We start from the raw sequence: 15545 nt of genomic DNA on the forward strand, positions 1-15545 counted from the left end.
ACTTCCGCATGAGTAGTAGAAGTGCTAAATTGCACTTTGCACATGCGCAGAAGTGCCAAATCACAACCCACGCATGTGCAGACGCAGCACTATGGGTTGCGAACGTGCCTCCCACACGGATCACGTTCGCAACCCGAGTGTCCACTGTATTTCTTTAACAGGCCATGGAGGAAAAACTAGCCAACTAAAAGTAGATGATTGCTGACCCCCACCCCACCTGCCCCATGCTCACATGTGTTCATAAGCAAAAGCAGGAGCAGCCAGGAGGGAGAGCTATTTTTGTGGGGGTGTGTGTGTGAAGCATATTCCATGTTCGATGGCTCTTTGTTGAGGGCTGCAATATCTTTAATCAGGCATCACCTCTTCAAGCAGCCGCATCTTTCATTGGTGTCTTCTACGTTGCTTTTCAGGGTCATCCTGGAAGAGAAGGGCCAGCTGGGGAGAAAGGAGCACAGGTAAAAGCCTGAGTCTCCCAGGCATGTGTACATGCTAAGGAGGGACCTGAAGATTGTCCCTTGGCCTCTTCCACCATGCTAAAAACTCAGGCATAGTATAAACCAGGACATGTTAATATTCGTGTCTTCAAGAAATGTTTGGGGATGCATCTTTTTAAAAATATATCTCATTGCTTATGCTCCCGCTGTTAGAAGCATTTCAAACAATTAAGCACAGATTTCTAGAGACTGAATTCCAAAATATCAGTAGTACAGCCAAAAAATCTTGCTCTCTGTTGAGGCCACTCCATATTTACATCACCTGTATGATCCCCACCGACATAGAGCTTTCTCCCTTGCAACATGTAAAGTCATGCCAACTGCAATCCTGCAGAGAAGATTCTCGAAAATTCCATATTCAGAAAGTCCTTGTCCTTGTGGTACAACACAAGTCAAAACCATTGCATGTCTTATTTTATGAATAGACTTCAGTTTAATACTTTGACTTATAAATTTTTGTATCCTCTGTAAGCCAATAAAAGAGACTGATTGAAAAAAAAGAACAACTTTTTTCCTGCAGGGTCTGTCTGGTGCAGCAGGTCCAATAGGCTACCCAGGTCCCCGTGGTGTCAAGGTAGGTCCTTTTACCAAGTTTTTTAACCCAGAATGAGAATCACGGCTGGGTTTTCTCCCCCCCACCACCACACTGTCACGTGCTACTGGATCCTCAATTTACAGCTGTAGTCTTGAAAGTAAACCTAATGAAAACCAATGCCATTACAAGCAAGAACTACTAAATCATCATAGAATCATAGAATTGGAGAGTTGGAAGGGACCCTGTGGATCATCTAGTCCAACTCACTGCAATGCAGGAATATGCAACTGCCCATATGGGGATCGAACCTGCAGCCTTAGCATTATCAGCACAGTGCTCTAACCAAGTGTGCTATCCAACCATACTCAGGTTATGTAAGGTTCTTCTGTGCAAGATATTCAAGCCTTTGGTACTTCTTCATACCTGACTTCTTGGCCTTGTTTTTCCAGACTCAGTACCTGCTCATGTTATCCCAGATCTAGCATAGCGCTTTCTCTCTCTCTCTCTCTCTCTCTCTCTCTCTCTCTCTCTCTCTCTCTCTCTCTCTCTCTCTCTCTCATTTGACTTATTTTATTTTTAAAGAGGTACAAGGCCATCCATTGGTACTGCATGTTTAATGCAAGCCACAATCCCCACTATTAATTTGCATTATTTATTGAACCTTTAGTGGAAATTATTAGATCAAATGCTACAAATAATGTAGCTAAAATTGGTCAGAAGAATTTAAAATTAGCTTATATGCAGATGATGTCACACTATTTGTAAACAAATAGAGCAACCATACAAAATCTGAAAAGCTAGCCTTGAACATAAGCAAATGGTTTAAGGGGGAAATTGCATATTGGTCACAATTAATTACTTCATAGTTGGGGAAATTGTTGGGGAAACAGCAGTCTGAAAATGATGATGTTGCCAAAAATATTAATTTTTATTTTCGAATTTACCTTTGGGGATTCACTTAAATCATCCACAATTGACAAAAGGTTTTTGTAGATGTTTTTGGTGAAAGACCCAGAGTAGCTCAAAAATCTCTATTGAATGTAGAGTTGCCCCTTTGTTGCTTCCATGTACTGGGTAAATAATTGGGTATATAACGCAAAAGGATATTTTCCTCTGCAAATTTAAGATTATTCTGTTGATCATCTCTTTATTACCTCTGCCAGACATAATGGAGTCCAGTAAGTTCTGAATAATATTGTTTGTTGTTTGACTCTTAGTTTAAAGTCCAGAGACACCCTTGTTATAGAACTTAACACATTTCCCCATTGCTTGGTCGAGACCAAAATCTCAAATCTTTATTCCACTCCTCCTTTAATAGCTGTGTATCAAACTGGTTTGCTGCTAATAAACATTTGTATAAGATGATAGTGTTTTTTTTGTTAAGAATTGATTGGCTGTTTTAATATCTCTAGCATCTCTGAAGCTGTAAAAACTGCTAACCCAATATTTGCAATTTAGAAACCGTATTCACACCTTAATTACCGAGTATGGTTGTCTAGGAAGACTCGGTTCTTTAGGAAGACAAATACGTGGAGATGGGTATGGCAGAACGGATCTTGAAGGAAGATTCTATAAAATGATTTTTAGATGTTATTTAACATCAAAACATCTTTACCATATGTATAAAATGGTCAGTAGCTCGTGTTGGAGATTTAAGATGCCTAACACACATATCTTAAATATTTTCTGGCACTGTCTTAAAATAAAACAAATTTCTGGATTGATATTGTTAAAGAAATTGAAACAATTATGGGATATATTCCGCCAATAGACCCACTGGTCTTACTTGGTTGTAATAAGGATGCAGGGACACGGGTAGTGCTGTGGTCTAAACCACTGATCCTCTTTGGCTTGCCAATCAGTGAGCTCCCATTGCTCTGTCCCAGCTTTTGCCAACCTAGCAGTTCGAAAGCACACCAGCGCGAGTAGATAAATAGGTACTGCTGTGGCAGGAAGGTAAATGGAGTTTCTGTGCACTCTGGTTTCTGTCACGGTATTCCGTTGCACCAGAAGCGGTTTAGTCATGCTGGCCACATGACCCGGAAAGCTGTCTGAAGACAAATGCTGGCTCCCTCGGCCTGAAAGCAAGATGAGTGCCGCAACCCCATAGTCGCCTTTGACTGGGCTTAACCATCCTTTTTTACCTTGTAAGGATGCAATACCTACAGATGTCAGAGAGATGGTGCTCAGTTTAGTAAGTGCAGCCTGTATAACTATTGCTTACAACTGGAATAGAATCCCCCCCCCTCCCCGGCCCCGCCAATGTGCAGGACTGGTTCACTAAGGCTGGAGCACAGTATGTATGGTTAAATTAACTGTTTTGTTTCAGATCAGAGCGGGTTGACAGATTGATGACTCTTTAGCTGAAGGATTTTTTGTTGTTAAAGCATGTACTGGTGTAGTAAGATATATGGAAAATCTAATTTACATGTTTTGTCAGGAATACTTTATCTTTGGACTAAGGTTAGTGGATTTTTGGACTAAGGATAGTGAATTTCTATTCTATTTCTATTTTTTAATCAAATGAGTTGAATCATTCAAATGTTTTTTTCTTTAACAATATGCATCTATTGTCAAATAAATAAATAATAAAAGTGGGAGTTTTTTAAAGGCTTGATGCTATTTTTTAAATTCTTTTGGCTAACACTGCTGTACCTTTCCATGTTTCCGCAGGGAGCATTTGGCATGAGGGGCCTCAAAGGTAGCAAAGGTGAGAAGGTGAGTTTTCAGGTCAGGGGTCTATTTCAGACAACAGATCTCATGGATTTATTCTAATCTCCGGATACGACTTGTCTGTTCCTGCTTTCTCTACTTGTTGTACACCATGTAACAAATTATGGAAATTTAATCTGGGGAATAATCTGGGTTGTCTATGCTCTGGTAACCTCAAGGTTACATTACTGCAATGTATTCTATGCAGGGCTGCCTCTGAAGACGGTTTGGAAACTTCAGTTAGTGCAGAATTCAGCAGCCAGGTTGCTCACTGGAGTATTTTTTTTTAAAACAAGCTGAGATTTTTTATTTCTTCCTGATAAATTATAAATGGTGTTAAGTATCTACCTGCCAAATTTAACATCTTCTTTGTTTTATAAAATTATTATAATTGCCAACTATTTGTAACTGGGAAAACTGAAGATTCGAAATTTTGCAAGTAAATTTGAGTTAGTAGTTCTGCTAGCAGGTTTGCTAGCTAATTGTCCTAATACGGGCAATTTGTACCAGTCTCTGGCCACTCAGATCCCGAGAGAGACCCCTTACCCTCTCAGAAAACTGAAATATTCCAACACTTCCCAGTCATCCTCCAGGAGCAGTTGTGTGGCTCAGCCCTCCACTTCTGCTCTTGAAGGAGTTCCATTTGGGTCCTTTGGAGGGTTTGTGGTGTTGGCAAGGATTGTAAGGGGAGGTTTTGGTAAAAGGAGAAAGGGAAGGCCCTCTGAACATCACCCAAATTGGGCAGCTAGTATAGCAGAGAAGTTGGGGACATCGGCAGTGTGGATATGTATGCTTCTTGATGCCACACATCAGTGTCAAATTTAGAGACCTAGGCACTTCTACTGCTCTGGCTACCTGTTGTCTCTTTATAGGGAGAAGATGGATTTCCTGGTTTCAAGGGTGACATGGGGCCAAAAGGTGACCGGGTGAGCGATACCCCTTCCCATATGCCAATGGTTCTGTACATTTAAGAACTTTGAGTGTGCTAATCACACAATTTAATATAAAGCAAACTAATGTATGCTTACCCATGTCATTTTCCTAAATGACTCCAGTTCTTGTACTGGGGAATCTGTAAATCCCTGACCTCCCAATATTTTTACCCCCGGATTCTGCTACAACCACCCTTTTGTTTTTATTTCTGACAGGGTGATGCTGGCCCATTGGGTGTACGTGGTGAGGATGGCCCTGAGGGGCTGAAAGGGCAGGCAGGACCTGTGGGGGAAGCTGGTTCTTCTGGGCCAGCTGGTGAGAAGGTGAGTCATTGACCCATCACCCTCCCTGTGCCTATTTTTAGGAACAGGTAGCTAGCTACTTTACACTAGGTTCACACTACTTTACACACAGTTCTCATCTCTACCCACTTTCAAGGAGTTGTCTAGTCCTTTTTTGCAGTGGTGTAGCATGGGTTGCTGATGCCTGGGGCGGGGAAAGTGTTGAGCCTCCTGGTGAGGAGCTGGGATGGAGGTGCGCACCAGGGGGCCCTTCGCCCCTTGGGCCCTTTCCTGCCTCCCTCCCTCCTGGGTGGTCGGCCACGGCCCCCTCCCCCCTTGAGCCAGTTGGGTGGCATGTGGGTGGCAGTGGCAAGTCATGGGGTGGGCTGGGGGGCACATTGGTGGGCATCCATGCTGTGAGAGCTCTGGGCTGCCCTTGCATGCCCCACTGTTGCCTGCTGGCCATGACCCCTCACTGCTGGGGAGGCCAGTGCCAGGAGTGCCAAGTGGAGCTGCCACTCCTTCTTCCGCAGCTACCGTGGCTCATCCCCCACCACAGCCTCCTCCTCCCTACCCTGGGCCTGGGCCACTGCTCTCACTGGCACCCAGCATTCCCTGGGCCTCACCACCTCACAGGCCAGGAGAGTCAGCGCCTCTGGCCAGTTCAGGGACAGGGCACACACAGGCGTCCAAGAAGGAGGCACTGCCCCAGCCCCAAAGGATGAAGGCATGGCTTGCTTCCGTGTGGCTCCAGAAGGCAGCAGGAGTTCAGCAGGGAGCCTCTCATTTTGCGCCTGGAGGTCACCATCCCTGTGCCCCCCCACATGCTACACCACTGTTTTGGGGGCACTTTAAGACTTTGATCTTCTATTTTTGCAGGGCAAATTGGGGGTGCCAGGCCTACCAGGATACCCTGGGCGCCAGGGACCTAAGGTGAGTATGAGGAGATTTGTGAGGTAAAGGAAGGATGACATGTCCCCGGTCATCATCTGCTTTACCGTGACGGTGTGGTTTTTCTGCAGGGCTCAACTGGATTTCCAGGGCCTCTGGGCCTCATTGGAGAAAAAGGCAAACGGGTGAGTGGAGCCATGGGAAACAGGGGCCACATCTGGAGAGCACCATGTGAATGGAAGGCACATCCAGGGGTTGTAGGTATGGTAGGGTTGCCATATTTCAAAAAGTAAGTTGCTGAGCTTTTTTAAGGGGAACTTGATTTTTCGATTGACTTGCCTCATGAGAAGTTGTGAGATAGTTGAAAGATAGCAAAGAGGACAGAAGCCAATGAGATTGTGAGAGTGGCAGGGCAGAGCCAGCCAGCTGGAGGAAAGGCCAGTACAGTGGTACCTCAGGTTACAAACTTAATTCATTCCGGAGGTCTGTTCTTAACCTGAAACCGTTCTTAACCTGAGGTACCACTTTAGCTAATGGGGCCTCCCACTGCCGCCACGCTACCGGTGCATGATTTCTGTTCTCATCCTGAGGTAAAGTTCTTAACCCGAGGTACCACTTCCAGGTTAGTGGAGTCTGTAACCCAAAGTGTTTGTAACATGAGGTACCACTGTATAAGCTATGGAATTATAATTTTAATATTTTAGAATTGCTATGTCTCCCTTCATAACCTTAAGTAATTGGCACCAACCCATGTTCATCATCATCATCATCATCATCATAATTTTTTATTTATGCCCCACTCATCTGGCTGGGTTCCCCAGCCACTATGGGTGGCTCCCAACAGAATAATAAAAAAGCAACAACATCAAACATTAAAAACTTCCCTAAACAGGAGGTTCACACCAGGGGGCCCTTCTCCCCTTGAGCACTTTCTTGCCTCTCTCCATCCTTGGTGGCAATATGGGTGTCAGAGAACAAGGCCTTCAGACTTTGTAATAGGGTTTTCTGCCCCATGCCTTGCAATGTACTAGGGCTTAATCTGATTTGGGGTTCAACCCTGAAACCTGTTTTCAAAGTGAAGGGCTTAGTTCTGAAATTTATGAAACCAAGATAAAAGTGTATCTGAGCATGTGCAGAGTGCTTTCCCTCAGTCCTTACACATCTAGGATTGAAGATAAGGCTTGCCGGGGCAGAAGGCATGATTTTCAGGTGCAAGCCTGCATCTGAGCTAACTCACCCCTTCCAAACTTGGCCTCCCATCATCCCTCACATTGGTGAGGGATGGTGCGAGTTGTAGGCTGACAACATCTGCAAGGCAATAGGTTCCCCATCTCTAGTTTGCATAGTCAAGAGATGAATTGGATCTGAAAGGAAGACAGCATCTCTGGGCAAGACAGGACTTCTTTGCCTTATTAATTCTGGTGAGTAGAGCGTCCTAGAGCGACAGAGGCCTCTGGATGACCAAAGTGCTGAGGCACGGTGCCATCTCATAATGAGAGCATGTATGGGTGCCCTACTTTTCTGTCTCATCTTCCGTTTCTCTTTATGTTTCACAGGGCAAAGCTGGCCAGGCTGGGCAGACGGGACAACGGGGTCCCCCGGTGAGCTTTTACCCAATGTGACAGCACAGCTTATTTTTATTGTTATTAACCTCTTTTAGTCGCTTTGTACAAAAAGGTCTCAAAGCAGCATAACAAGATAAAATACAAACAAACAGAAAAATAGATTTTAAACCAGGGAATTCAAAAATCCTAATATGTTCATCCAATAACACAATGCATTGAACAAGACCTACCCCACCTCACTAAAAGATGAGCACCACAGCAGAGCCCAACTAAGCTACTGAATGCCTGAGGAAATAAAAATGTATTGGACTAATGCCTAAAAACATTTTGTGGTGCCAGGCAAGTTTCCCCCGGGATAGCATTCCACAAATGGGTGCGAGGGAGGGACACCATTCCAAAGGCCTGTCATTTTACTCCACTGGAGCGCTTCCTATCTCTATCTCTATCTCTATTTATTGATCTATCAATCCACTGATACGGATCCAAGTTGGCCAATTTCCTGTATTTAAGCACCTGTATTCCTGTATTTAAGCACCTGCCACTTGAACATACGGTACAATTACTTACTCGGAAAAAAACCAATTACAATGATGTGAAAATACTGCTAAGAAAAGTGGGACAGAAATATGTTGGGCCCCTTCAGTGCTGGCTTTTAAATTGGTCTTGAAAAGCCATTTCTTCTGAGCTGCTTTTAATTAGTGTTTATTAGTGTTTTATATTGCTGCTGGTTTTAAACTGTTGGTTTCACATTGTTCTTATTACCTTTTTCAATTAATTTTATAAAAGCTGTCTTATGAAATGTTTTAACTTTAATACTATAGCACTGATCTTTTGTTTTATTCTACTAATGTAAGCTGCCATGAGAGGACTTTTGCTAGGAGGGTGGCCTAGAAATCATTAAAATAAAATGAACTTTAAAAAATGTGATGGGTAATGGCAAGGACCAGAGCCAGATATGGTTACTGCCATCGTCTGTGATATTTATTCAGAAAAAATGGATATCGTGTGTAACCCACAGCAAATTACAGAAATTACAGAATCAAAATGCAATAAATGTACTGCTACAAATAAAGATAGAGTAAGAAAAATACAATTAAAACCCCTCATTTAAAACAGTGCAGGCAACTGAACAGGATAACAGGGTGATCTTCTCAAGTGGCCATATAGCTGTTTTAGCCTTCGGGATAAGATAGTGCCTTACAGCGCCTTGCAGTTCAGCCTCCAAGGGACTGAGGCACCATCGCTGAACGTGACTCTGGAACTGCCTGGCTTCTCTGGCAAGCAAGTGTCAAGCCAATGGGAGACAGTGCTTCCCCATCACAGCCCATGGATACAATCCAGGAGAATACCTTACCAACAGTATCAAAAGCAGCTGTGAGATTAGGAGGTTTGGCAGGGACGCCCCTGCCATCTTTCCTGGAGGTCATCCATCAGGGTGAAAAACAGACCTGAATCCAGATTGAAATGAGTTCTGATCATCAGTTTCCTTGAAAAAAGGCCTACAGCTGGACTGCCTGCACTTTTCTCAAGCACCTTGCCCCTAAAAGGAGTGTGGCCAACCAGGCAGGACATGGAATAAACCAGGCATCCCCAAACTTCGGCCCTCCAGATGATTTGGACTACAATTCCCATCTTCCCTGACCACTGGCCTGTTAACTAGGGATCATAGGAGTTGTAGGCCAAAACATCTGGAGGGCCGCAGTTTGGGGATGCCTGGAATAAACCTCTGAATCCAGAGGTTGTTTTAGGAGTAGCTGCCCCACTGCCTCTTTCAAGTTCTGAGGCCTTCAGCACCCTTTCCACCCTTCATATATCATAAAGGTAAAGGGTAAAGGGACCCCCTGACCGTTAGGTCCAGTCGCAGACGACTCTGGGGTTGTGGCGCTCATCTCGCTTTACTGGCTGAGGGAGCCGGCGTACAGCTTCCAGGGGCTAGTGCATGAAGTCATGATCATGTGACATGCCATACCCTCCCCCCCCCGAAAAGTTGCAATTCACTCAGTTACCCTCCTGCATTCTTAGTTTAGCATGCAAGTGCTGAAATGAGATATTGTCTTCTGGAATTACCCAGTCTGGTTGCTCAATTTCATCACTCTAAATCACGTGGGACCTCCAAAGTCTGGCGCAGCCCCCATGTGGCATTTACCAGGCTATGAAATTTAGTGTCCTTTCTCCCTTTCTAGGGTCTTCCAGGTGAACGTGGTTTGCCAGGACCCACAGGAAAACCAGGACCAAAGGTATGTCTGCCTGTGCATGTGGTCTTGTACGTTTCTCTGTGACCTCTGCAGGATGTTTGTTCCCCTCAGTGCTCTCCATTGGAGCACAACCCTGTTCTCATCTACATAATTTATGGGTTGGCTTCCACTGATCTCATAGCAGGACCTTTTTAGACTCTGCGTAGCATATTTTCTAAGGAACAGCCCTGAGGCCAACCTGTCTTCAAACCTTTTGTTGTCCCCTCCACCCCGACCCCCCCCCCCAGCCAATCTCTAAATTATGTAATTTCACTACTACTAAGAGGCAGTGCTGTTCACTAGAGACTACTGTTTCCCTCAAGGCTATTGTTGAAATCACTTGTGCATCCTTTGGGTGGTTTAGCCATGATTCCTGCTTCTTTTTGCTGTGTCAGTTTTTTTTGCTTACAGTGCAGTTTCCTTTTAAATGATGTTTCTTTAAATGAAGAACTTTCTGACAGTAAGAGCTGTTTGACCATGGGATGGAGGGTGGTGGACTCTCCTTCGTTGGAGGTTTTTAAAGCAGAGATTGGATGCCCATCTGTCCTGGATGCTTTAGCTGAGATTCCTGCATTGCAGGGGGCTGGACTAGATGACCCTGGGGGCCCCTTCCAACTCTACAATTCTAGGATTCTATAGGTTATTTATGAACAAAGAAAACAAGAATATTAGACCATACACTCAGTTACCACAACCCTCTCCCCAACATGCTGCTTTTCCCACAGGGAGTAAGATTTTGCTATGGAAGAGCATTCAATCATGCTATTCAAAATCGAATAGTCGCAGGAACTCTGCACCAAGTCAGCCATCTGAATGAATTATTTGACTCACATGAATTTCTAGTCCTTATTTCTAGCTTATTTCTACCTTATTTCTAGTCCTTATTTCTAGCTCCCCTACTGAATGAGTAGGGATGCGGGTGGTGCTATGGGTTAAACCACAGAGCCTAGGGCTTGCCGATCAGAAGGTCGGCGGTTCGAATCCCTGCGACGGGGTGAGCTCCCGTTGCTTGGTCTCTGCTCCTGCCAACCTAGCAGTTCAAAAGCACCTCAAAGTGCAAGTAGATAAATAGGTACCGCTCTGGTGGGAAGGTAAACAGTGTTTCCGTGTGCTGCTCTGGTTTCGCCAGAAGCGGCTTAGTCATACTGGCCACATGACCCGGAAGCTGTATGCCGGCTCCCTCGGCCAATAAAGCGAGATGAGCACCGCAACCCCAGAGTCGGTCACAACTGGACCTTACTGAATGAGTGCTTCTTATTGCTGGGTCTTCAACCTTATTCCTCTAAGACCGCTTTACATGCTAGTCCCCAACATAGCTGTCAAGTTCTCCCCCTTTTTAAGGGAAATTCCCGTATGCTGAATAGGCTTATAGGCGAGAAAAGGGAAAACTTGACAGCTATGGTCCCCAACATTTATTGCAATCAAAAGCTGGGATCTTTTTCTGCCAGCCTTCAACAATGCTTTCTTCCCACAGGGTGATTCAGGCCACGATGGAGCCCCAGGAATTGTTGGGGAAAAGGTAAGCTGAGGAATCAGGTCAGTGCAAGGGAAGGAACCCTGGAGAGGGTGATATCAGCAGTCCAGTTTCTGCTTTGACCGAAGAAGCTATGATGTCTTAAATGGCACCAGAGTTGTGGAGGGTGAGGTTTTACTCTAGGTAACAGACCCATGCTGCAGTGGGTGGGAAGAACAAAAGCTGAATTGAAGAAGACAAGTGCCACCAATGAGGTCTAAGAGGTTAAGTGACTGAGATGGGCAGGAGGAGGTCAAAGGCAAGGCAAGGAAGATGGAGAAAGCCTCTCACAATCTCATTTCCCCTTCTCTTTCCTAAGGGTCCCTCCGGTCCACAGGGCCCTAATGGATTCCCAGGTCCCAAGGGCCCACCTGTAAGTATCCCACGGGCCCCCAGGCCCAAGTTCCTACTTGTCTAGAAGCATGGTGTTGGTAGGGGACGGTCGTCCCATGAGGCATTCAAACCCAAGAGTGCCTTGTGGAAGAAAAATGTACAGTCTAGCTGTTTTAGGCCAACACTTGCAAAGAAAGCAAAACCCAGTTTAAGCATCTGCTATGGAAACAGCCTGAGATAATATTGTGTCCTTTACATGATAGGACCCAAGTATGTGAGGGCAAGGGGGCGTGCAGAATGACTCCCTTTTGCCTTTGAGGTTTTGGCTGTAGTATTGGGAGGGGGGAACTAATGCTTTCTTGGAGGCACTCCTCAAGAGTCTTAAGAAGCCAGTCCCTGCCTCACTTCTCCTATAGGAAAAATGCTTTTAAAGCCACTGGTATGATGGAGGCTAGATTAATCCCTATGCTTACTGCATTTGATTGCATTTTCTGCATCCCAAAGAAGCTTCTAACATAAATGTGGTTAAACTGACATAAATGCTGAATAGGTGGATGTGCTGCCAATGTGAGTGCATTTGTACCAGTGTGTGAGGGAAAGTATAAAAGTCTCTGGGTACAAGACTTTAAAGGCTGGATACGTCACCATTTTGACTTTTTGTTCAGCATGGAGAGGAGGTCCAATCCATCAACTCTTTTGCAGGGAATGTACAAGGGGAGCGTGGTTTGGAGGCAACAAACAGTATAAATGACTTGGCAGCCATATTGTTATTTTCAAATTATAGGGCTGCTTCATGTTCCATCCCCAAATAAAATCTGGCCTGTTCATGGTCACAGCAGTGCTACCTTTTGATATCTAAGCTTCTCATTTCTGGTCAGTATTTGTTTGAAGGGGAATTTTTGTTCAACAGTTGTGAACTAAAGAAATTTGTTCAAATTGAAATTCACCACCCCCTCATTTGTTGTCGCCACAGGCGATACATTCTGGCAAAATGAATTTTACCTGCAACTTCCAACTGTATGAAAGAGATGGGGGAAGGGGGGGAACCAGCATAAATTGTGAGGCATGTTTCTATCACAAAATTGCAATAGCTTGACATGTTCATTTTGAAAATCCCTGGAGGGTACCAGGTGGCTGATCATATTAGATCTCAGAGCTGTCTTATTCCCATCTTTGCTCTCTGGCATTTAGACTGGGGAGCTGTCCAGCAGAGTTGTCTTCATATTTCACTGCCTTCCCCTCTCCTCCCATGTTCTTGATCAGAGCACTCGAAAGAGCACAATCTTTGTCTGCTGGTTTTCATAGACTTGAAATGTTTCCCAACTGCTAATCTTTCTCACAGGTGTTTATCACTTTATTGCATTAGTTTTATTAATCTGCCTCAGTACAGGCTGCCAACGATCTCATACCAAAAAGACAAAAAATATTGTAGACAGTACCATGAAGGGCAGTTGTAGACCAGACTGAGGCCCTATGACACAAACCTTTTGCACACTTATTCAAACTCTCTGATGTGTGTTTGGAGTGTGCCTGCAGCTGTCTAAGGAGGGATTCTTGGGCAAAGGATCCCTCCTGGCCATCTGAAAGTTTTCTTTTAACTTGTAGGGCCCTGCTGGGAAGGATGGTTTACCGGGACATCCAGGTCAGCGTGGTGAGCCGGTGAGTATCATTTTGAGCACAGTGCAAAGTTGGTTCTAGTCATTTGGGGGCTCTAGGCAAAGGCCAGACTTTCCAAGTGTTCCTTCCCTGTAACCTCAAATGCTCTTCTTGGCCTGTCTATGCCAGCCCGGGAGCCTCCACCCTTTTCTCTTAATGGGCTTTGCATGCCACTGCTGGCTCTCCACAGTGCCTTCCACTTTGTTGCTAGAGCAAAGGAAAACAAGATACAGTTTCCAAGTGAACAGAACTGGCTGATCGGGCAACAGCTAAACCTCTTGTCAGAGGGTCATCGTGGCTACTCTAGAGTAACTCTGCTTGAGTCCAATTGGTCTTTAAAGACTGTTATTGTGCAAGATATTTACAGTGCAGAGACAGCTTAAAACATGACCTCTCATTCCGAATCAGAATCTAGTAATGGCGTACATCTGTTCTTACACCAGCAAAGTAGTTGGGGTACCCCAAAACGCCTCCGAGGATGTGGATAGGCTGCTTGGACTAGTGAAACCGACCACCTGTCTCCTTGATCCTTGCCCACCCTGGCTCATAAAAGTGAGCCAGGAAGGTCTGGGTGATGGGCTCTTTTAACATCTATATGAAGCTGCTGGGAGAGATCATCAGGGGGTTTGGGCTGGGTGTTCATCAGTGTGCGAATGATACCCAGCTCTACCTCTCTTTCAAATCAGAACCAGTGAAGGCAGTGAAGGTCCTATGTGAGTGTCTGGAGACAGTTGGAGGCATAGCTGCCAAGTTATCCCTTTTTTAAAGGGATTTTCCATTATGCTGAATAGGCTTCCTCGCGAGAAAAGGGAAAACTTGGCAGCTATGGTTGGAGGATGGATGGCAACTAACAGATTGAGGTTGAATCCTGACAAGACAGAAGTACTGTTTTGGGGGGACAGGAGGCGGGCAGGTATGGAGGACCAGGTACGCAGCCTGGGAGTCATTTTGGACTCGCAGCTATCCATGGAGGCATGTGTCCAGGGCAGCTGTCTACCACCTCCATCTGGTACGCAGGCTGTGGGTACCTGCCCACAGACTGTCTCGTCAGAGTGGTATACGCTTCCACTAGGGCTACTGCAATTCACTCTATGTGGGGCTACCTTTGAAGGTGACCCAGAAACTACAACTAATCTTGAATGTGACAGTTTGACTGGCGACTGGGAGTGGCCACCAAGGCCATATCACACTGGTCCTGAAAGACCTACATTGGCTCCCAGTACATTTCCGAGCACAATTCAACATGTTGGTGCTGACCTTTAAAGCCCTAAATGGCCTTGGCCCAGTATACCTGAAGGAGCGTCATTCAGCCCGCATATGGAGGTCCAGCTCTGAGGGCCTTCTTGCGGTTCCCTCACTACAAGAAGTGAGGTTACAGGGAACAAGGCAGAGGGCCTTCTTGGTAGTGGCACCCACCCTGTGGAACGCCCTACCATTGGATGTCAAGGAAATAAACAACTATCCGACTTTTAGAAGACATCTGAAGGCAGCCCTGTTTAGGGAAGTTTTGTATGTTTGATGTTTTATTGTGTTTTTAATATTCTGTTGGGAGCCGCCCAGAGTGGCTGGGAAAACACAGTCAGATGGGTGGGATATAAATTTATTTATTTATTTATTTTTAGGGATTTCATGGCAAAACTGGCCCACCAGGACCTACTGGAGTTGTGGGACCACAGGTAAGGAAGAAAAGCTTTAGTTCTTATTACCACAGTCAAAATAATAAAAGATAAATAGATGGTGGTGCTTGACTGGAGATGAGGGGTTCAGAACTTCACCGTGGGGTCTAGAACCTCCTTTGTGTGATCCTGTGCACAGGGCGGATTCTGTCAGGCCTTGGCCTTGCTCTGAGTCAGGCTGCAGCTGGGTCCAGTTTAGGCACAGACAGATAAGGATAAAAAGGGCTGAATGTTAGAAAGCTGATCCATTACAGGAAGGATCAGATATCAGCTGTCAGTTTAAGGAGGCTAGGAGTCTGCTGGCTCTTCAGGGACAAGTTGCTCAAACTCAGCAACTGGTTTAGCTGCAGGAGTCGGTGTGTCCCAATAGTCTTGTTAGATCACCTGATGATATTCAAGCTGCGAAGTCAGCTAACTTTATTCATAAGGCCTGGTCTTCTGAGGAACTGGAATCTGGCTGGTGTTGGAGACTCTGGTTTCACACACACATACACACCAGTGCCTTATAGATTCTCACAACTGTAAGAGCATATAATGCTCTTGCTTGATTGGAATAAAGTGGGCTGCAGATCTATCCAGTTCAGCAATCAATCTCCACCAGGGGATAGTTAGATACCCCACAAGAGGTTTGCAAACAGAGTGTGGTAGAAATATCTGTTCCCTGTTTTCCTTTTAAGGGGTCATGCCTTTTTAGTTCAGAAGAAAGACATGGGAATGACCCA

The 15545-nt window shown here is 45.2% G+C and overlaps 1 protein-coding gene across 3 annotated transcripts in view; it reads left to right on the forward strand.

Annotated features, from left to right (window-relative positions):
• Positions 1-15545, forward strand: part of LOC118077832 (uncharacterized) — a 117994-nt gene that overhangs the window by 71709 nt on the left and 30740 nt on the right. For all 3 annotated transcript variants that reach the window (XM_035101564.3, XM_088661229.1, XM_035101583.3), the window contains 13 exons: positions 411-455; positions 1015-1068; positions 3703-3747; positions 4614-4667; positions 4890-4997; positions 5835-5888; positions 5978-6031; positions 7403-7447; positions 9595-9648; positions 11120-11164; positions 11478-11531; positions 13097-13150; positions 14770-14823. In XM_035101564.3, coding sequence (XP_034957455.2) covers positions 411-455; positions 1015-1068; positions 3703-3747; positions 4614-4667; positions 4890-4997; positions 5835-5888; positions 5978-6031; positions 7403-7447; positions 9595-9648; positions 11120-11164; positions 11478-11531; positions 13097-13150; positions 14770-14823 — 720 coding nt within the window. The remainder of the gene's footprint in view (positions 1-410; positions 456-1014; positions 1069-3702; positions 3748-4613; positions 4668-4889; positions 4998-5834; positions 5889-5977; positions 6032-7402; positions 7448-9594; positions 9649-11119; positions 11165-11477; positions 11532-13096; positions 13151-14769; positions 14824-15545) is intronic.

This window comes from Zootoca vivipara, chromosome 2 (assembly GCF_965207765.1).
Source record: "Zootoca vivipara chromosome 2, rZooViv2.hap1.1, whole genome shotgun sequence".
In the NCBI taxonomy this organism is placed as follows: Eukaryota; Metazoa; Chordata; class Lepidosauria; order Squamata; family Lacertidae; genus Zootoca; species Zootoca vivipara.